Source organism: Notolepis coatsorum (genome assembly GCF_963971535.1).
Source record: "Notolepis coatsorum genome assembly, chromosome: 14".
Taxonomy (NCBI): Eukaryota; Metazoa; Chordata; class Actinopteri; order Aulopiformes; family Paralepididae; genus Notolepis; species Notolepis coatsorum.
The window spans coordinates 25937444-25960988 of NC_140178.1; the positions used below are offsets into that span (position 1 = coordinate 25937444).

The 23545-nt window shown below is 48.8% G+C and overlaps 1 protein-coding gene across 1 annotated transcript in view; it reads right to left on the reverse strand.

Moving 5' to 3' along the window:
* Window positions 1-322: 322 nt before the first annotated feature.
* grin2ca (glutamate receptor, ionotropic, N-methyl D-aspartate 2Ca) overlaps window positions 323-23545 on the reverse strand; it is a gene marked incomplete at both ends in the record, with an annotated part of 105332 nt that continues 82109 nt past the window's right edge. Inside the window, 8 exon segments of the mRNA XM_084329496.1 lie at window positions 323-1933; window positions 8737-8972; window positions 10949-11136; window positions 11348-11508; window positions 15073-15302; window positions 17682-17807; window positions 17906-18059; window positions 23498-23545. Of these exon segments, the coding sequence (XP_084185622.1) occupies window positions 323-1933; window positions 8737-8972; window positions 10949-11136; window positions 11348-11508; window positions 15073-15302; window positions 17682-17807; window positions 17906-18059; window positions 23498-23545 (2754 nt within the window).

Genomic DNA, 23545 nt, shown 5'->3' on the forward strand with positions numbered 1-23545 from the left:
ATTTGAAGGTATTAAATACTATTCAACATTGCCTTTTCTTCATTAATTTTTTTTCTTTTTAGCATATTAAGATTGACTAACAAAGTCCCAGCAGTAATTTGCTCGCCAGTGTCCTCCCCCCCCCCCCTCCACCTGCTGCCAAATATATTATTGCACTGATTACTGAGAGCGAACACTCTCAAGTCCACCATTGGTATTGAGTTAAAATTTTAGCTTGACCCAAAAGGCTGAGGGAGCGTCCTCAGGGCAACTCCCTCCTTAGAGAGGGGCGTATAGTCTTAACAACAGCCTGATGGAGGTCCTGTACGGATGGGGGGGGGGCTCAGACCTCAGACTCCAGACTGGATACCCTGCCCCAGGGTTTTGGCACATAGGGACTGTTGACTCTGCGCGCCACCAAAACCTGCCTCCGGTCCCGGCTCCCCTGTGCCAGCTCTTCCCGCGACCGCGACCGTCCCACACCGTCGTAGGCCCCAAACATGTTGTTCGGGTACAGCACCTGCCTGTCCCCCATGCGGGGCACCAGGGCCGCATTGTCCGGGCAGCGGCTGGCACATGGGTACAAGTTGCACATGTCCTTTGACCTGTCGTAGTACTGCGCCGGCCCCTGCGCCAGCGGCCCCATGTAGACGGGCAGGTCTGTGTAAGAGTTCAGGTAGGTGGAGTAGTGTCTGTGCACCACGGTGGAGGAGGAGCGGCGCAGGGCGGCGGCGTTCCTGAAGATGGCCTCCCTGTATGAGGGCAACCTGGTGGACTGGGAGTACTTGAGCTTCTGCTTGTAGGGGTAGGAGCCCATGTGAGCCGGGTCCAGGTAGGCAGGCTCGGCGGCCAGGGGGTAGCAGGACAGGTTGTTACCCAGGCTCCCGTACAGCTTGTGATGCTTGGGGTTGGCCATGACCACGCGGGGGAACAAGTCGCGCATGTCTACGCGGTTGGAGGGGGATGTCGAGGTGGAGGGCTTGGTCTCGTCCACCTGGCGGACCCTGTCGTTGCCCCACGTGGCTTTGAGGAAGGAGGCGCGGCGGTTCACTTTGTCTTTGCCCAGGAGGGGCACGTCATCCATTTCAGGGTCCAGGTAGGGCTTCATGCAAGAGTTGCAGCTGGCGCTGGCAGTAGGGTAGTGCCCTGCAGCACAGGCCATAGCTGCGGCACCGGGGGCGTGGTTGTTGAGGAGGTGGTTGGCCCTCAGCTCAGCCAGACAAGCTGTGGGCTCATCGTATTCATTCCTCACTCTGGGGTCTTGGGGATCAAACACATAACTATGAGACCTCTTTTTCCGGCCGACACAATCCGGGGGGTAGCTGTACTTTCTCCCCAGCGGTCCCTTGTGCTCCACGTAGTAATCCGGCACCTGGAACTCCCTGTAAGGGAGATAGGGGGAGGTCGGGTGCCGGGTTGGGTTCTCCACATACAGCCTGCTGCTGTGGTGGGGGTTGGAGGAACCAGGGGTGGTGGGGTCTCTCATGGCAATGTGGGGGCTGCTGAGGCTGGAGATGGGAAGAGTCCGCTCCAGGACATGCTGGTTGCTGCGGGCCGGCAGGGTGTATCGGAGCGGGAGGGGCCGCATCATGGCCTGGCTGGAGGTGTCGTACTGGATGGGGAAGGAGGTGGGCGTGAGGGCCTGCTGAGGGTAGGGCGAGTGGTTGTCCATGATGCTGGAGATGTAGGGCAGGCGTCCGTGGACCATGTCCATGGTGACCCCCCGCGGCGGGAGGCCAACGCGCACATTGTCGGCCCCTCGCCTGCTCCAGTTCTCTATGGTCTTGGTGGCGTTGTCCAAGGAGTTCTCCACTCTGGCCGAGGACACGATGTCCTTGGCCGTCTTCAGCATCTTGAGCATGTTGGCCTGTGTGTAGTTGGTGGTGACGTCGGGGTTCTGCATGTTCCCGTTGCGATCGCTTTCCTCGACGCCGTTGAAACAGCTGTATATGCCCTGCAGGAAGAAAAGGATGAATTAGGATCTGTCTAAAAACCCTGTTGCATACTAATAGGAGCCCACGATGTTGATACAACGAAATCCCACGGGTATTAATTATGTTTCTGCATTGTTTTCTGGTAATAACTTTGGTTATGGTAATGCTCTCGTTATTTTATTCACTTTGAGCAAATCAAAATTCTATTAACTCGCCTGGCAAATGAAGCGAAGACAATTACACGGAGGAAATACCACAACAGAATTAGTCTCAGCATTGTTCAACACGGACTATCTCGCAATCTGTTGTATTTTCCAAATGTTTGTATGCATGGCTTGATATTCAAAACAGCTCAATCCCATGCATAAATGGATGAGTTGCTGACCATGTGTTTGCTATATTAGTTTCACAATTTTTATTCTACCCAGCTTTATTTTACTTTCAAATGGGCGCTCGGTCTGGAATACTTAATCCCACCTTGCCGCCGTCAACACACAGATAAATACGTGTTAATGGGCCGATTTAAATTCAATTCCGGGAGGATCACGACCATCACGGCATTTCAGGGTGTCTCCATAAAGTCGCTTTATTGCTTTTCTATCCATTTTGTTTTTATTATCGATTTCATTTATAGTGTTCTTGAAATAATTTGTGGTTCGTTGTGTTTTTTAAGCTAACTCAAAAAGGAGGCATTGACAATTGAACGTTATTTGAAAGTAAGTAGCCGGTTGTTTTGAAACGTCCCCGCGGGGGAAACTACTTGGATGTGACGACTCGCAAACCTGCAACTTATATACTGTGATGGATAGGTTGACAGTATGTGCGTCACACAAAATTCCTGATACTTGAATAAAATAATAATTTTGTGTAACTCTAGTCACACAATTGCATGAATACCGTGATTTGAAGTACAGATGTGGTCCTCACGGTGCATTGTTGGTAATTTTTATTCTTGCTGCATAAACAAACACGTACAGTACGTCTCAGGCACACAACGTATTATATCTACGTTATCGTTAGGTTATGGCTATAACCAAGTTCTGTTAGTTAGGGGTGACGCTTGGCATCACTACTGCACTCCCTCGCGTACGTGCACGCGTACTGAATAAAATTCCACAAAATATACCTTTAATACCAGTATTAGTCTGACCACACCCCTCATCAGCTTACCTTCATAAGCAGGTGTGTGGTCACCTGCTCTCCTCCTACCCAAGCTTTCACCACAAGGTGAGGTCAAGGGCTGCAGCGGCCGTCTGATGCCAAGCGTCACCCCTAACTAACAGAACTTGGTTATAGCCATAACCTAACGTTCTGTTCCGTTAGGGGCTCTGCTTGGCATCACTACTGCACAAAGGGAGGCCAAGCGGAGCCGCTGGCTGACAAATACACCCCGCTGACAGCCCCCCACAACCATCAGAACAGGGAGGGCCGAGCCCCCCCGACCCCCCCTAATGGAGGGCATCCCCCCTATTAGGGGCTTCACGGGAGGGCGACGGACCCGACCGTGCGAAGAGGCACTCAAGCAACCCAACGCACAGGGTGAGCAGACCGTGGCTTGACCCCACGACTACACCCACGCACAACCCGCATGCCACCCGGGAACGAACGTAGGAAACAACCTCGTCACCGCCCCAGAATCACGGGATCAAGGGCAAACCCAACCCCGTGGCAAGGCCGTAGCAGCAGAGCGCAAAGGAAGACCCAGACCCACCAAAAGGACTGGACTCCCTGGAATGGGGGCCCGGAGAAGTCCATGATGCCAGCATCAAGACCCCACCAGGTGGGCACCTAGTGACCCCGCCCCCCACATCGCCAGCGTATTCGGACAAAGGCCCCTCAGCCGAGCGGGCCCTGTCCTCCCCAACAGCACACCGCCTGGAACACAGGCCCTGCAACAGGCAGACAGCATGGTCATAACACACAAGAGTTAACCAACGGAAGCAGGCAGTGCACCGGGGAAAAAGACCAGGCAACAGGCTGTCAACCCAAGCCTGGAAACTGCGGACGAGGCAGGCGCCAGAAAGGACAGCTGAAAACAGCCGCCCCGGCGGAAGGGGCGTATGCTGGCGTTGTCGCATAACCAAGCCTTTAAACAGCATGTCAGAAGTGGGATCCTTAGACCACTCGGCCCCTGACAGCTGCCCACAGAAAAAGCCCATACGATCGGCAGACGTCATGAACGTGCAGGGGCACCCTCAACCGGAGAACCGGGAGTTGACACTGCAGCAACACACCAGAGAACCAACCACCCAGGCATTACCCCATGCAATGGTTGGTCCCATAACCCCTCAGGAAAGAAACCCCAAAACACACCTGCGGCACCGCCGCAGCCCGCGTTCCGGTTTCCAACAGGGCTATCCCGGGCCTACGGGTCAACGAGCATTACCCCGGACCGGGCCCGGTGATACGGGGGGCACAGGGTCCCCCGAGGAGGTTAAAACCACCCCAACAGGCCCCTCAGCGCCAAGCGCAAGAGAAGAGCGTAAAAATGGAAGACCAGCCCCAGCACCCCGCACTCGGTATTCCCAGGAGGTCACCCAACCAAGTACCAACCAAGACCAACCCGCACAGCAGTCGAGATCCGACGAGATCGGGCGCGTACAGGTCGGCACGGCCGTAAGCCATTACGACAGTGCAGAATACAACGCACCTAACAAGGGTCCCATAACGCTCAACCCTGTGACACCCGGACCGACCTAGCATTTTTCCCCCTGAAAAAACCCCAAGTCCCTCAGGGTACCAGAACAGCAGATCTGCATCCCCAGCGGACAACGGGTGCAACTGATCTGGACCAGCGCGACCAGAACCAGTCCCGTGCCCTAATCATGCCGACCTGCCAACCCCAGGAGAAGGGGCAGATATGCGTGTTGTTCCCAACATAAAAAATAAGGCGCCACCCAGACGTGTCGGTATGAACCGCGCCCGGTGGCCCACCCCTAGGGCGTGAGACCCTTCCCCATATGTCCAGACCCATTCCGTCATCATCCCCTGACATGAACGGGAACCCATCGACAACCACACAGGGTGTCGGAAGAGGAAAAACCCCCATCCCAATTGCTCCATAAAAACGCTGTTTCACCCAAGCAATCAAGGCGCGCTAGTCAGCCAATGGCCCAAAAAGCACATCCTGAGCTAGCACTATGTGTGCGTTTGGACATACCCACATCAACAATAGGCCGTTTAGACCATCATATTGAATCCCCAAGACGCCCAGGGAAACGACAAGAGGGGCGAGATGCAATCAACTCCATGAATGAATGAATGAAAAAATGTACCCAACAGACTGCAGAAAGGGTACAACCCAGTACGGCAATACACACAATAGGTTAAGGGGAGGCAGACCTGAGAAAGACGTTAGTCTTGTTTCCATCAGGGACCCTCATTTCCAATCCATCAAGACACATTCAACTCTTTATAAAAATAAAGAAAAGGCATCACCCGTATGACCCAACTGCACAGCTGGGAGTAAAAACCCTGTTTTTCACATGATTTCAATCCAGTCACTCCTTTTAATCAGAGTGTAAGACCAGACCCTCCCAGAAACACCTTCCCACATGAGACTATGGTCAAGAAAAAGATATGTAAACTGTGAGACACGTGACCAATTGACTCAAGTTTGACACATAAACCGGGCGCAGCAGGACTGTGAGCCCTGCGCCCAACCTCGACATCTTTAAGACACCAGCTCATGGAAGGCGTCGCCATAGCAACAACGCTACAACGGGCGGGGAAAACCTACCGGATCCTGTCATGTAACAGGAGTCGGTAGAATACCCCTCCCCCCCCCCCCCCCCCCCCCCCCCCCTGCCAAGCACTGGCCTGGCCCTGACTGGCTCAGCAGAAGAGATCAAAAATCCCCTAAACCAATCAAGTGGGAAAGGAGGGGTTTATCCGACACCCCCTCCCGAAAACACACCCTTTATCCCTACACACAGAAAAACAACCGTAGCCATCTTGAAAAACCTCCGGTAGAAAGCAAAGCATAGCGAAGCTAATACAATGCCCGCTACCCACAAAAAGTGTAAAAGGTTTTACAACAAAACACAAGTCGCCTGTGCGTGAATCCTATACCCGTTGCCTATGTCATACATAGGAAAAAACGCTGAACGAGAGTAAACGGCTAGGCCGTGAAATGTGTGCGTACGAGTATTACTGCAACTAACAACACAGCATTGTGAAAACACATATACTTAGTTAAAGCAATGGAATAACACCAGTTCTAACTGCATGTGGAGCATCAAGCTAAATAGAACCTATTACCGAGTGTACGTTGCAGACCTTGCTTAACCTCGTAACACAACACAACTCACCCCACAACGTAAAAAAGGGCAGATTCATATATACACAACCCCACCATATGATTTGTTTGAAGAAACACACAGTTTGTTCGGCCAAAACACAGTCCCCCTCCATCGGGGAACTTTTTTTATTTAATAACTAAATAGTGTCAAGGCACAAAATCATAGAGGGGCCGGGGAGGGTGTAGGAGAGGGGACACAGAGGGGAAAAAGTCACTCCTAACGGCGTCTGCCACCTCGCGCCGCTCGAGTCTTGCCACCCCGGGGAGCCCCGGAGGGACGGTAGGTTACAGTCTGCTGGACACGACGTTCCCTACCGTCTCCTCCGGTCTGGGATGGGCCGGCGGTGGCAGAAGCGCCGTTTCGTCCCCTGGCCCTCTTGGCAGGGCCAGCAGCGGCGGCGGAGGCAGTGGTAGCGGCGACGGAGACAGCTCGACGTCGCGGAAGCCTTCTGCCTCCACCGGCAAGAACGGGAGGCGGAAAATGGGGTTGGAGGATGGATCTCTCCTCTGCCATCTCTCTGCATGTTGAGGTCATCAACCGCAGGGCCTTCCCGAACAGGCCAGCGTCGGAGAGGGCGGCCGTCAGAAGAGGAGCTCTCTTCTTCTCTGGCACACGGGCCTGCTCCAGCCAAAGGTGACGCTGGCCCAGGGTGGCCAGGGCGCGCACTTTCCCCATGGCTATGGCCAGCACCTGGGAAAGATGCAGGACAGCTCCCGCAGCCTGGGTGATCTGATCGCAGTATCACCTCGGTCAGATCCGTGCCGCCCGTCATTATCCCTGATACAAATCTAGCCAGGTGGGCGATGTTAGACGCCACAGCCAGCGATTGTGTACCAGCGATAAATGACTGGTCACCCCAATAAGCCAATCGCCTAGCCGATTTCCCCTGGAGGACCGGCTTGCATAGTGGTTCCCACACCATATCCGGACAGAGGAGCGCGGCCATCGGACTGTCAAGCCGAGGCACGCCCTCCCCCATACCTTTGACCAACCCTGCTACCCGCGTAACTGGTATGTAGGTAGGAGTTAGTCCCATGATGTTGGTCACCGCCTGACCCCGACGAACATAGGCCCCCATCGATGGGAAAAATGGGTAGACAACGTCCACCCCTCTCACTGGGGGACGCTGCCAGGGATGGCCGATGAGGTCATCAGGGACAGGTGCAGGCAATGGCAGCGGCAGCGGCACACCGTTTGCGGTGGCGGCTACCGCCATGAGCTCGGGAAACAAGGCCCGCAGTTCCCCCTGCGAACCTTCCTCCACCGACCCCGCATCCCTCACATACAGCAGGCTGCGACTGGTCAAGGAGCCACAATCCGATGTGGCCGACAGTAGGGCATCCTGCCGATGAGGCCAAGGTGGTTCCTCGACATCCTCGAACAGGGCGCCCCATGGAGCCATTTCCCCCCCCTCCGGGGTCTCCTGAGGAGGAATACTCTCCTCCACGGGGCCCTCATACAAAAATCCGTCCGCCTCGTCCATGAAGTCCTCAGTCTCCATTGGAAATCCCGAGCCGGACGCATCTTCGCTGGTCTCCAGCAGCTCCCAGAACCCAGGCCGTTCGCGTCTGCACGCCACCATCTTGCGACGCGAGCGAGCAGACGCGAAAAGTTTGCGTCGCAAATCCTCTGGCTCCAAAACAACCCCCCGTTCACCAACGGGCGATTCCCCAGAACCAGAGGAACCAGAGTCGAGATCAGGCCATCGCCGGAGCGACGGCACCGAACCCTCGGCTCTTCGGTGAGGAAAACTATCCACCGGCAGTCTCCCGGGCTGGGTCGGCAACCACGAGAGTGGCAACAGCCCAGCACCGAGGCGCACGACGGAGGCGGGAATGGAGAACCGGTGGTGAAGAGTAGGTCTAGCGGGTCTACTCTCCGCGGAATACATTATGACCCAACCTTTTCTTGTACAACAGATGTGAGAGAAGAAAAGATTAAGCACAATGTAAACCAGTCACAACTCTTTTCAACTAACAACACGTCAAGTGGGGTACTACCGAGGCACTTCCTTGTGGTGAAAGCGAGAAGGAGGAGAGCAGGTGACCACACACCTGCTTATGAAGGTAAGCTGATGAGGGGTGTGGTCAGACTAATACTGGTATTAAAGGTATATTTTGTGGAATTTTATTCAGTACGCATGCACGTACGTGAGGGAGTGCAGTAGTGATGCCAAGCAGAGCCCCTAACGGAACAGAACTACCTTACTACTGTATATCTCATTATATCTATATCTACCTCGTTTTAGCATTTTTTTTTGCATTTTGCATTTTTGTGCATTCATATTTTGTGTTTGGTCTTTACTCTTTCACTTTTTTTACTGTATGAAACACAATCCCAGGAGGCTCATACAGAAACAAACATTTCACTATAATCTACATGTACCTTATATGTCACAAATAAAACAAAACGTGAAACTTAAACTCCCCTATGTAAATGGCAAGACGCACACCCTCTAAAATCACGCATTTATTGTACGACCTTTGCCGAACCAAGAGGGGCGAGAACTAAGGACAACTTACTCTACTGATGGCGAGCAGGAAGTCCAGGCGTTCCGACTTGTGTACTAGCTTGTGTCGTAGCTTCCAGTAGAGGAGGTGCTCCCAGGAGAACACTAGCAGGCTGAGCCCCATGGCCACCAGCAGCATGTAGAAGACGCCCGCCATGTTGTCTATGTCCAGCTTGCTGCTCATCACCTCTTTCTTCTCGTTACGGCAGATCCCAGTGAGCCAGACCGTCTGGAGTCTCTGTGTGTCACCTGTAGGTAGAGACAGGTTTTTCAACTTTACAACATAAACGTCCTAAAGTGGACCGAAAAGACAGAACATTTTTCTGTTGTGGTGTTTGCTAATATCAATAGCTAACCAGGAAGTAAACTTGGGTCAACCCAAGCTGTTCCCTAGCAATGCAGTCACTACAACCATGCTATAGTCGGTTATATATATAGATAGTCTTAGAGGGTGTTAAAGGGGCATTTCCCCCAAAATTCAAAATAACATATTTTTCCCCCTACCCAGAGTGCTATCTATCCATCCATCCAGATAGCTTATATGTGATTTGCCTAGTTTTGGAGATGTCTGCCGTCACTCCAGTGCAATGGAGTTGAATAGCACTCGGGTCGTGGCTCTCAACGCATTCCAAAAATGTAAGCAATTAAAGCAAAAAAAGCAATTAAAGCAATGTATCTCAAGATACTCAAGATAAACCACAGAAGATAAACCTTGTTATGAACAGTCTCATGTAGGAACTATTTTCTACCGAACTACGCCCACGATAATAATTAATGGGGTTTTACTTCAGTAGAAAATAGTTCCTACTGTACATGAAACTGCTCACAACAAGGTCTGTGATCTTGAGTAACCGGGTCATGATTTCTGGAAAGAGACATCTTTTTCTTTTTGCATTTTTCAAACGTATTATTTTTGGTGATTTGAGTTCCATTCAGCCCCATTGTATCGGAGTGACGGCAGACATCTCTATGGCAGATGTCTCCAAAACTAGGCAAATCGCACCAAAACCTCACTGCATTGTTACACCATTGTTACAGTAGCCATTGTTACACCATCAGCAGAACTTTCGGTTCTTAACATTCTATCTGATGATATACGAGATTGTCTACACCTGGAATGGGCTTCCTGCTCTCTTGTAATTATTTGGGTGTATGCCACCCTTATGTGACCCCTTTATCATCTGACTCAGCAGTTCAGTCTAGTCTATGTCGAACTCATCCCATGCTTTATTTGATGTATGTGTGCCTTGATCCATGGTGTAATGTTCCATTTCTTAATATGAACACTTAGTTTCATTATGTGCACCATCTATTTTATACTCCTGTCTGGGTTTAATATTTCAAACATTCACAGGATCACCTCTAATATTCCCTCAGCCCCTTGTTCCCTCAGTGCAATGTTCTCTCAGCCCCTTGTTCCCTCAGCACAATGTTCTTTCAGCCCCTTGTTCCCTCAGCACAATGTTCTTTCAGCCCCTTGTTCCCTTAGCCTACTGTTCTCAGCCCCATGTTCCCTCAGCCTACTGTTCTCAGCCCCATGTTCCCTCAGCCTACTGTTCTCAGCCCCATGTTCTCTCAACCTAAGGTTCCCTCATCCCAATGTTCCCTCAGCCCAATGTTCTCTCAAGCTAAGGTTCCCTCAGCCCAATGTTTTCTCAACCTAAGGTTCCCTCAGCCCAATGTTCTCTCTCAACCTAAGGTTCCCTCATCCCAATGTTCCCTCAGCCCAATGTTCTCTCAAGCTAAGGTTCCCTCAGCCCACTGTTCTCTCAAGCTAAGGTTCCCTCAGCCCAATGTTCTCTCAACCTAAGGTCCCCTCAGCCCAATGTTCTCTCTCAACCTAAGGTTCCCGCATCCCAATGTTCTCTCATCCCAATGTCCCCTCAGCCCAATGTTCTCTCAACCTAAGGTCCCCTCAGCCCAATGTTCTCTCAACCTAAGGTCCCCTCAGCCCAATGTTCTCTCAACCTAAGGTTCCCTCAGCCCACTGTTTCTTCAGTCCAGTGATTCCTCTGCCCACTGTTCCCTCAACCCAATATTCCTTCAACTTCATTTAAGGCCCTATCTTTGCTTAGCCCAATATTCCCTCAGTCCAATGTTCCCATACCTTAACACAAGGTGACAAACAACTCAGGAACAATGGGCCAAGGGGAACATTAAGCTACACAGAGTGAGGGAACACAGAGATGATTTCTTCATCACCGTATACAGTATGAAGAATTTACCGTCAGCAAGGAACTGTAGCAAGGCCAGGTCAATGGGACGTTTCCAGCGCGAATCCTTCTGCAGGGCGATGCCATAGCCAGTGGTGGCGAACACCTTCCCACTGCCGATGGTCACCAGCTTGCAGCCCTCGTCCTTTCCAGCCATGTAGTTGAGCACAGCAGCGTCGTAGATGAAGGCATCCAATTTCCTATGAGGGGAAAGAAAGAAAGGAATAGTTTCAGAAACAGACAATATCCATTGTGCTATTGAATGCCTCCATTTGACCTTGAATGATAAACATTTAACTACAGTGTGATGCCTAAGCAAACAGTACTAATTCTCGATAATACGTTGTTACTTCGCTGACTTGATAGTCATAATGATACTGAATGTTTGTACTGTATTATTTGGCACCCTACGATGTTTTGAGGCTGTTGAGGGCATCCTCCACTCCCCTCTGGTTGTATCGCACCATGTGGGCGTGCATCTCGGGGTAGTTGCTCCTTATGTTCCTCTCCGTGCTGCCATTTGGGACCGTACCAAAACGGAATGGTGGATACTGCTCCTGTGGCTTTTGAAACTGCAGAGAGCGGAACGACATCGGAATTATTCTCTTCTCTGATATTTTTAAGTATCAAACAGGTTAGAACGACTGTCAAGTTCTAAACTGGCTGGGTAACAAACAGGAGGACGGACTGTCAGGTTTTAAAATGTGTAGGTATCAAACAGGAATAAAGACTGTGAGGTTTTAAACTGTGTGGGTATCAAACAGGGAAGAAAGACTGTCAGGTTTTAAACTGTGTGGGTATCAAACAGGGAAGAATGATTGTAGCCTAACGTTTTAAACTGTGTGAGCATCTAACAGGGGATAAAGACTCAGGTTTTAAACTGTGTGAGTATATTTGTTTCAATTTGATTGTTGATTATGTTCTATGTATTTGTATTGTTATTGTCAACATTGCTTTTACCCTTTTCTCTTATTCTCTGCATTGCTTTTATTCTGTCTATTTTATGCTCATTCTATGTCTATTTTACTGCTGTGAAGCAGCAGCAATTATTGTATGAAAGGTGCTATTAATATTAAAATAATATATTAATATTATTATTATTTAGAGGCACCAAGCTAGGACCAAGCCCTTCATCAAAGGCTCTGAGAAACTCATACAATGACACTGACCACCTTGACACATTCCCCATACCCTCAAGTACTGTTTAGTTAATTAACTGCTTAGCTAAGGTTATCCTTCCCTGACATTTCTTTCTCTGTTAATTTGCACAGCTAATTCTGTGATTAGAAGGCACAGTTATCAGAAATGAACTCCCGGCTGTGGTTTCTGGAGGGTTTGGAAATTGCTGACAGTAATGTTACTCGCCCCGCGCCTGCAATAAAAATTATGTTCTCCTCATTTGTCCATATTTTACAAGGCTCTTTTTAGCCTTTGACGGCACCATATACTGTAGATTTAATTAGCTGGAAGGAGGTTGGGGGATGGAATACGGATATAGATAAACCTTGTCCGTTGTGAATGGATGATTTGAGATAAACATTGTCTATTGTGAATGGATGATTTGAGATAAACATTGTCTATTGTGAATGGATGATTTGAGATAAACCGTGTCTATTGTGAATGGATGATTTGAGATAAACCTTGTCTATTGTGAATGGATGGTTTGAGATAAACCTTGTCTATTGTAAATGTGGAATTTGTCCTCAAAGGCCACTCTGTGTAAGTCCTCTGGTCGTCTCACATCAAGCCTACAATGATCAGGGGTGACTGCGTCTCCCTGACTACCACCCTGTACACTGCATTAGGATACTCAATATGCATGCCTCACCACCACAGACCAAGGTTACACAAGAATACTGAGGTTGACTGAGGTTGCGTTCGTAAAGCGCTTTGGATAAAAGTGCTATACAAATGGGTTGTTGTATGTCACAGTGTGTGTTAGTGTGTTAGACCCACATGTATGTGAAAGCACTGAAAACGTATATGTAATATGTGACCTTTAAATGAATGGTTCACTTCTGTGTCTACGGCCCTACTAATTTACTACCTACTAACTAAAGAAACTCAAGTATTAAGAGCGCTGCAATGTAGTTGTATCTTATTATTTTATTTAACTATTTTATCACACTACAGTACTGCATCATTTTACTGTCCTTTCTATTTTACTAACTATTTTATTGCACTTTTTTACTCTGTCTATTCTATTTAATAATCTTTATTACTGCCTATTTTTAAACAGAATCAAACCGTAATCAGAGAGGCCTATGGGATGTTAGATCCTAATGTGAAAAACTGTGATTTGCCTTACCTTGCTGCTACCTTTTTTTAAATATCTTTATGCTCGCTTTATGTCTGTAACCAATGATGTTGTATACAGTATGTCTGCACGTTATGCCTTTATTTTTTACTGCTGTGAAGCACTTTTAACTGCAATTTCTGTATGAAAAGTGCTGTACAAATAAAGCTTTGAATTTATTGTAGGTAAACAACGTCACCAGCCGTCATCGTCATCAACCGTATTGAAGTTGACAAATCTAGTCATCTACCCCCCCCCCCCCCTCTTAGTTACAACAAGATTGTGTTAGCAAGGCAGTGTTGTGAATACAGGATGTATTTACAATGACTCATGTCATGAATTCACTATTCATTTTGGAAGAGAGGGCGAAGGGGGGGGGGTTGTTTGTTTAGTCTCCTTGCTGCCATTAGTGGTCAGAAAACAAGTATTACAGCTTTAATTACAAAATATATAAAAGTCATAATACAAAATAAAGTTTTACTCAGATAGGAAGAAAGGTAATTATTTCCCTATTCAACTGGGGTCGCTCCACTCATGGGGACCAATTGTAGTTTAGCCACCGTAAACTAAACGTGGGTTGAGTGAGTCAGGGAGTTCATGTCATCAAGGACGTGTCCATGGTTTCCATGCATGAAGCCATAACTCATGAGCAAAGTGTCTATGGAAATCGGACAACCATCGGCCACTTCATGAACACAGAAGATTGACCCATTGTCCTTTAAACAGCTATACAAAATCACACAACTCCTCTGTCCTTTAAACAGTTCACTAATCTCATTCCCATGGTCTTTAAACTGAGGTGTCCAAGCACAGCTGGGCAAAAAGTACATCTCACTGCCTGAGCCGCGCGGAAATCTGTTCAAGTAGTAGTCTGTAGAGACTCATTATAAAAAAAAAAAAAAAATACTCTCTCTTTCACTCTCCATCCCTATTATAATCTTTCTCTCTCCCTGCTCTCCCTCTCTCTCTTTCCATCTCTCACTCCCCCCCTCTCTCTCTCCCTACCTCCCTCTTATAATCTTTCTCTCTCCTTCCCTATCTGTCTATCTCTCTATCTCTCCCCCTCCCTCTTCTAATGTTTCTCTCTCATCCCTATCTCTCTCATCCCTATCTCTCTCTCTCTCTCTCTCTCTCTCTCTCTCTCTCTCTCTCTCTCTCTCTCTCTCTCTCTCTCTCTCTCTCTCTCTCTCTCTCTCTCTCTCTCTCTCTCTCTATTTCTTTCTCTCTCTCTCTCTTCTCTCTCTCCACGTTTATCATTCTAGAGATAATATATCATGTGGGAAGAATCACAGGCCTAAATTAATTTGCTGGAATCATAATGAATGATGTTGCAGCTTGGTGTTGCCTCTTTAATCCCATAGTGCCCGGAAATGCCAAGCGTCCGCAAATAATTTCTTGCACCGAAGGTTTAACATGGATTTCCTCGTCAATACTGTAGAGCACGTCCTTGGGCCGGGCACATTTGCATGAGATAATACTGGAAATGATCATCGCCGTCGGGTTTTGGGAAATCCACTTGTGTATTACATTGTACAGGGTTTCCACAGGCATCCCCCGTCTCAGGGCGGCGGGGATTTAATTAAATTCCGCCACACTGACGCTGCGAATCCCTTTTGAAAAAGTCACAGTCATGACATTGTGGCACAGCCTGGATGTTTATTACGATCATCTTGTAGTCGTACCACACTCTGTTTGCTCCATCCCCCCGAAAATAGAGCCCTCCATAATTTGCCTAAGCCTAAAACCAAACAGAGTATCCATAACTCTCCCTTTCCTTCAAACACACACACACATAATTAAAATGACTGGAATGTGGACAGGACTGTCAATGACGTCCTACCTTTTTGTCACTCAGTCCAGAGACAGTGTCGATGTATTGCTCCTGGATCATGAAGGCTGCCAGGTTAGCTGTGTAGGACGCCAGGAAGATGACAGCGAAGAAGGCCCAGACCAGCACCATGATCTTGCTGGTGGTGCCCTTAGGATTCTCAATGGGGACAGAGTTATTGAAGACAATACCCCACAGCAGCCACACCGACTTTCCTATGGTGAAGGTGGGACCTCCGGGATCTAGGGAGGACAAAGACAGGGGTGTTTAAGACTATGGCTGTCGAAAGAGGACACATCAGATGACTGCATTTACATTATGCCCCCAACCCCACCCCAACCCATCTCCATCACCACCACCATCATCGCTACCACTATCAGCATATCAAGACACATCATGACACATCATATCAAGACTGGACTACTGCTACTCTAGTGTCGCAGACAAATACATAAACCGCCTCTAACTCGTCCAGAACGCAGCCGCCAGGCTTGTGACAGGCACCTAGATGAGGGACCACATCTCCCCAGTCCTTGTATCCCTACACTGGCTCCCGGTAAAACAACGAATACATTTCAAAATCCTCATGTTCACATACAAAGCCATAAACGGTCTCGCCCCAGACTACATAAAATAGTAAATAGAAATCCTGTTCAAATCAACCAGCTCCAGATCCCTCCGATCAAACAACCAAATCTGCCTAAAAATCCCACAGGACTGGTGACGAAGGGAAACCGGGCTTTCACAGTCGCAGCACCGACCCTCTGGAACAAGCTCCCACTCAACCTGAAATCTGCAAGCACTATACGGACCTTTAAGGCCATGCTCAAACCCACCTTTTCGCCATAAACAATCCATGAGCTTGTTTTTTGTATTGTTGTATGTGTGGTCTGTCTGTTCTCTATCTGCTTGGTTGGACTGCATGTATTTTTTTCTGTTTTCGTATTGTTCCTGTCTTTTTTGTTTCTCTTTCTCTCCCGGGATGCGCCCAGGGCCGATGTAACTATTAGTTGAGGGGGCGCAATATAAATAAATGTATCATATAATATCATATCATCATCATCTCTACCACCACTATCATCACTACCATCACTCATCATCATCATCATCATCATCATCATCATCATCATCATCATCATCATCATCATCATCATCATCATCATCACTACCACCACTATCATCACTACCATCACTATCATCATCATCATCATCATCATCATCATCATCATCATCATCACTACCACCACTATCATCACTACCATCACTATCATCATCATCACTACCACCACCATTATCTCTACCACCATCATCACCACCCGCTACCATCACCACCATCATCACCACTACCACCACCATCATCACTACAACCATCACCCCTACCACCACCACCACCATCATCACAACCATCACCATCATTACTACCACCACCATCAACATCTTCACCACCATCACTATAACCATCATCATCATCATCATCACCATCATCACTACAACCACTATCATCACAGCCACCACTATCATCATCATCTCTACCACCACTATAATCACTATCATCATCATCATCATCATCATCATCATCATCATCATCATCATCATCATCATCATCATCATCACTACCACCACTATCACCACTACCACCACTATCATCATCATCATCATCATCATCATCATCATCATCATCATCATCATCATCATCATCATCATCATCACTACCACCACTATCACCACTACCACCACTATCATCATCATCATCATCATCATCATCATCATCATCATCATCATCATCATCATCATCATCACCACCATCACCATCATCACAACCATCACCACTACCATCACAACCATCACCACTACCATCACCACCATCACCACTACCATCACCACTACCATCATCACTACCATCACCACCATCACCACTACCCATCACCACTACCATCATCACTACCATCACCACCATCACCACTACCATCACCACCATCATCACTACCATCACCACCATCATCACTACCATCACCACCACCACCACTACCATCACAACCATCACCACTACCATCACCATCATCACTACCATCACCACCACCACCACTACCATCACAACCATCACCACTACCATCACCATCATCACTACCATCATCACTACCACCACCATCATCACTACCATCACCATCACTACCACCACCATCAACATCTTCACCACCATCACCACCATCACCATCGCTACCATCATTACCATCACCATCATGACAACCATTATCACCACCACTTCCCTCATGACCTCCCCCTCCCCCCCCCCCCCCCCATCTGGCCCTAGTTGTGTTGTCTTTGATATTGTAATGTGGGGGTAACAGTGGAGGAGAGGGGGACACTCACCTTTGATATTGTAATGTGGGGGTAACAGTGGAGGAGAGGGGGACACTCACCTTTGATATTGTAATGTGGGGGTAACAGTGGAGGAGAGGGGGGCACTCACCTTTGATATTGTAATGTGGGGGGTAACAGTGGAGGAGAGGGGGACACTCACCTTTGATATTGTAATGTGGGGGTAACAGTGGAGGAGAGGGGGGACACTCACCTTTGATATTGTAATGTGGGGGTAACAGTGGAGGAGAGGGGGCACTCACCTTTGGCACTGACCAGGCTGCGGTTGTATCCCACCGGGCTGCAATACTCAAAGACAAATACTGTGAGCGCCACGACAGTCAGGCACATCACAAACATCATCACCCACACCGCCGGACTGTAGGGCTCTATAGGGGAAGGAGAGAGAAGAGTAAACACTGGCAATAACCGGCGATAATATTCAAGATGAGCCGTTTGCCCAGATCAGACCCGAGGAGTTTCTCACCAAGAAAGGCAGAGGGTGAGACGGTTCCGTTGCTCCTGGCGACCATGACACTGATCCCTGTCTCCACGAAGGGCACAGAGAAGTCGATGATCTCCGAGCGCTCTTCGTTTATGGTCAGTGAACCAATGGCCATGTCTGCACGCTTGTAGAACACCTAGGGCGGGAGGAAAGTCGATATTTTGACTATGAAAAGATACAACGTGCAAATGTTACTTGGGACACTGTGTAGCGGGACACTGTGTAGCAGGGGGTATAAGGGAACGTGAAAAGAGACCTTTGGGATACAGCTCACCCATCAACAACACAGAGACACAAGGCTACTATATGATACACTGGCTCAATCGTACAGCTGGCGGTCCACTGGCCACCCCATTCACCCAACCAGACAGGCACAGCCTCTATCCCAATGTTATCTTGCCTTTTCACATCACAGCATTGTAATGCACAATCCACTATCAGTCCTAATCCCTAATCCATTACTGCGTATTGACTGTACATTTTTTAAATAAATAAAGCAACATATAGCCATGTTACCTGTTACATAAGCACCAAGACAAGTTGAGTGCGGGGGGATGAACTGAAGCGAATCACCTCAGAGCAGATGTCATCGGTTGTCTAGTCTAAGAGGATGTCGTGTTGTTTTTGGCTGGACCGGTGGGGGGCGTCCATGTAATGAAGTTACAGGACCCCCCCCCCCCGCCCCCCCCCCCCCCGGGTCGGGAGACCGACGACGAGCAACGTCGCCGTAACACGGAAGTGGAATTGGCCACAATTTGGAACAATGACCGCAACGTGGTCCGACCATAGCTTTTTTGACCCTTGTTTCGTCAAGCGCCATCAAGCTCTAACGTGCATCTGCTATTAAGACACCCCCCCCCTCGCTACTCTTGATGTCCTCTCCTGTACAGCTCTACTCTTCATCCTGCTGTTGGAGGACGGGTGGATTTGCAGTCCAGGCACTCTGCCTCTCGCAAGCCATTAGCTCTCCTTCAGACTGAGGCTGATGCCCCATTGGGCACAATAGCCTCCCTGCTCCTGCAAAAGCACATAACGCCAGAGCTAATCTGTAACCTCCAACTCCTCCAGAACACGGCGAGCAAGGCGAGCCCATTGATGGAGAGGAAGATTATGCGCAAGGACGTTTCTTTCTTTCTTTCTTTCTTTCTTTCTTTCTTTCTTTCTTTCTTTCTTTCTTTCTTTCTTTCTTTCTTTCTTTCTTTCTTTCTTTCTTTCTTTCTTTCTTTCTTTCTTTCTTTCTTTCTTTCTTTCTTTCTTTCTTTCTTTCTTTCTTTCTTTCTTTTATTTAAACAGAGCGTGTATTTAGTGATATATGCATACTTTAACCGTCCGTAGTGTGGTAGTGAAAGGGTTAATCCTTTGTAGTGTGGTAATGAAAGGGTTAACCCTTTGTGGTGTGGTAGTGAAAGTGTTAACCCTTTATAGTGTGGTAGTGAAAGGGTTAACGATAGGTTATAACTATAACCAAGTTCTGTGAGTAATGGTGACGCTCAGCGTCACGACTGCACTATACTTCACTCGTGCACGCGCACTGAATAAAAAATTCCACAATGTATCTTTACATCCCAACATTCGTCTGGCCACACCCCTATCAGCTCACCTTCATAAGCAGGTGTGTGGTCACCTACTCGCCTCCTTCCCAAGCTTTCACCACAAGGTGAGATCAAGGGCCGCAGCGGCGCCTGACGCTGAGCGTCACCATTACTCACAGAACTTGGTTATAGTTATAACCTATCGTTCTGTTTCGTAATGGATCTCGCTCAGCGTCACGACTGCACAAGGGAGGCTGAGCGAGAGCCATAGCCCGACAAATGTACCCCGCTGAGGCCCCGCACAACCATCAGATCGGGGAGGACCGAGCCCCCCCGACCCTCCCTAATGGAGGATACCCTCCCTATTGGAGGCTGACGGGAGGGCGACGGATCCGACCGTGCGAAGAGGCACTCAAGCAACTCAACGCACAGGGTGAGCAGACCGTGGCTTGACCCCACGACTACACACACGCACAACCCGCATGCCACCCGAGAACGAACGGAAGGAACAACCTCGTTACTGCCCCCAGAAAACACGGGGTTAAGAGCAAACCCAACCCCGTGGCAAGGCCGTAGCAGCGGAGCGCGAAGGAAGACCCAGACCCACTGAAGGGACTGGATCCCCTGGAAAACGGGGGCCCGGAGAGGTCAATGACGCCAGGCATCAAGACCCCACCAGGTGGTCACTTAGTGACACCGCCCCCCACATCGCCAGCGTATTCGGATAAGGCCCCTCCAAGAGCGGGCCCTTTCCCCCCAATAGCACACCCCCTGGCACACTGACCCTGCAGAACAGGCAGTCAGCATGGCCGTAAGCACACAAAAAAGGTTAACCAACGGAAGCAGGCAGCGCACCGGGGAAAACCAGGCAACAGGCTGTAACCTGAGCCTGGAGCACTGCGGACGAGACAGGCGCCAAAGGAGTCAGCTGAAAACAGCCGCCCCGGCGGAAGGGGCGTATGCTGGCGTTGTTGATCACCATGACAAAGCCTCCATTAAAAAAAAACCACCCAGAGGGGTTGAGGCAGAGAAGGCTGACATGATTGGCAGACGTCATGAACGTGCAGGGGCACACTCAACCGGGTAACCCGGGAGTTGACTCTGCTCCAACACACCAGGGAACCAACCACCCTGTCGTTACCATATGCGGTGGTTGTTCCTATAACCCCTCAAGAAAAAACTCCAAAACACACCTGCGGGCATACACTGGCTATACCGCAGTACAAGTGTTTCAGTTTTCAAAAAAGGGTTATCCCAGGCCTACGGTATCAACGAAACTTTACTTCGGACCGGGCCCGGCGGCACGGGAAGCACAGGGTTACCAGAGGAGGTCCAAGACCACCCCAACAGCCCCCTCTTCGCCACGCGTGAGAGAGGAGCGAAAAGAATGGAGAACCAGCCCTAAGCACACCGCACTTGGTATTCCCAGGCGGTCTCCCAACCAAGTACTAACCAGGACCGAACCTGCTCTAGCTACCGAGATCGGACGAGATCGGGCGTGGACAGGTTGGTATGGCCGTAAGCCATTACGATAGTGCAGAGTACAACATGTACCCAACATAGGGTCTCCATAACGCCTAACCCTGTGACACCCGGACCGACCTGGCATTTTTCCCCCCGAAAAAAACACAAGTCCCTCAGGGTACCAGAACAGCAGATCTGCATCCCCGGCGGACAACGGGTTAACTGACCTGGACCAGCGTGACCAGACCAGTCCCGTGTCCTAACCACGCCGACATGCCCACTCCAGGAGAGGGGGTAGGTATGCGTGTCGATCTAAAACATGAAAAGAGGGCGCCACCCAGACGGTCCCCATTTAGACCGTGCTCAGTGGCCCACCCCAAGGGCGTGAGACCCCTCTACCTATGTTCAGATCTATTCCGTTAACATCCCCCAGATATGAACGAGGATTCATCAAGACAACCTAGTAAACTGGCGCTCGGAAGAGACAAAACTCCATCCCAGTTGCCCTATAAAAACGCTGTTTTAACAAGCAACCAAGGCGCACTTAGCCCCTGTGTGATTCTGTCACAGAAACACACCGAGCCAGCACTATGTATGCGTCGAGACCCAAACACATCAATGGATAGTCTAGCAAGACACCAAACATTGTTCCTCCAAGTCGCCTGGGAGAACGACACGGAGCCGTCGTGCTTCATGTACCTTCCTCTTTTTATTCAAAAAAGAAAGAACACAGACTGACATGAATCCCTCGTGACGCCGCTGAGGGTATTTTTTTTTTACATTTTTACATCCCACCACCCTCCCATAAGGAGGAGACGGAAATCCCCAGAGAGACTTCCCACGCAAGCTGTATAGATTGAAAAGAATATATTGCAACATTGAGCCATGTAACATTTTGGGTTAGGGCTCTCCGAGGAGGAGGCACTGAACCAATACACACTCAATAATCGAATTGAATCGAATACACACACAATAGAGCAGGACTCCTTTTTGAAGTTCTACTCACCTTGACAATCTGAGGAGGAGGCTCTGAACTCTGAGGAGGCTCCCTCACAGGGAAGGAGAGTCCTAACTCACAGAAGGCCAGAGTAGGAGCTACGTGAGGAGGAGCCCTGACCACTCCCTGAAACAGATCCATCATATGGACCTGAACAGCTCACGGAAGTCTTACCAACAGAGACGCGCACAGTGACGTACTCTATGGCGGGGGAATTTCTGCGGTGCACTCCAGTAACGAAGACAATATCGCCGTATTTTCTCGAAAATAGTGAGAGAGAAAATAAAGATATGATGTCAACGTATCTCTTGTTTTCCAACTTTCTTCTACTAACAACCTCGTCAAGTGGGGATCTACCGAAGGCACTTCCTTGTGGTGAAAGCGAAGAAGGAGGCGAGTAGGTGACCACACACCTGCTTATGAAGGTAAGCTGATAGGGGTGTGGCCAGACGAATGTTGGGATGTAAAGGTACATTGTGGAATTTTTTATTCAGTGCGCGTGCACGAGTGAAGTATAGTGCAGTCGTGACGCTGAGCGAGATCCATTACGAAACAGAACCTTATGTAGTGTGGTATTGAAAGCGTTAACATTCTGTAGTGTGGTAGTGAACGGGTTAACCCTTTGAGGTGTGGTAGTGAAAGTGTTAACCCTTTGTAGTGTGGTATTGAAAGGGTTAACCTTCTGTAGTGTGGTAGTGAAATGGTTAACCCTTTGTAGTGTGGTAATGAAATGGTTCTGTAGTGTGGTTGTGAAAGCATTTAACCTTCTGTAGTGTGGTAGTGAAAGGGTTAACCCTTTGTAGTGTGATAGTGAAAGGTTAACCTTCTGTAGTGTGGTAGTGCAAAGGTTAACCCTTTGTAGTGTGGTAATGAAAGGGTTCTGTAGTGTGGTTGTGAAAGCGTTTAACCTTCTGTAGTGTGGTAGTGAAAGCGTTAACCCTTTGTAGTGTGGTAATGAAAGGTTAACCTTCTGTAGTGTGGTAGTGAAATATCTGTCTGAACTTCTGAAATGATACGATTGCGATGCTAGGGAAATTAAGTTCTCCACGTATCCTTCTCCGTTTCCCTGACACATCGTTGGTAATCCCCCCCCCCCCCCCAACCCCCTCCAAACATCAACAAAAACTGTTGTCAGTCCAGGGTTATCAAATGTGAAAGGTTTTGCTTCCAAAATGAGACATCTGCTATTTGAGAAAGTCAACTTGATGCAATCTCAGAAACGGATTGCCTGGCGTTGAAGTTAAACTGTACCTTATCTAAGATGAGCTATCTTAAGTTTTGGTTATAAAACAGCAATCGTTTTTCTGAGAACGCAGTCATCTCTTTGAAATATCGAAGCGATACATATCAAGTAAGAAAAACCTGTGCGGAGCATTTTGGAATGAAAGCCATAATTTTGAATTGGCCCTGGCAAAGCCCTGCTCGCACCTGCTAGTGGATGGACAATACAAACTAGATTTGACACTCAAAGCTTGATAAGGTCATACAGGTGATTGCAACCTTCCTCCTATTGTAGACATACTGCTCGTTAGTTGCTATAGTATTTGTATAGTATAGTATGTGGAAGAATCACGTGTTTACCTCTCCAATCATCCCGTTCCAGATGCCTCTAACCAGCTTGCCGTGTTT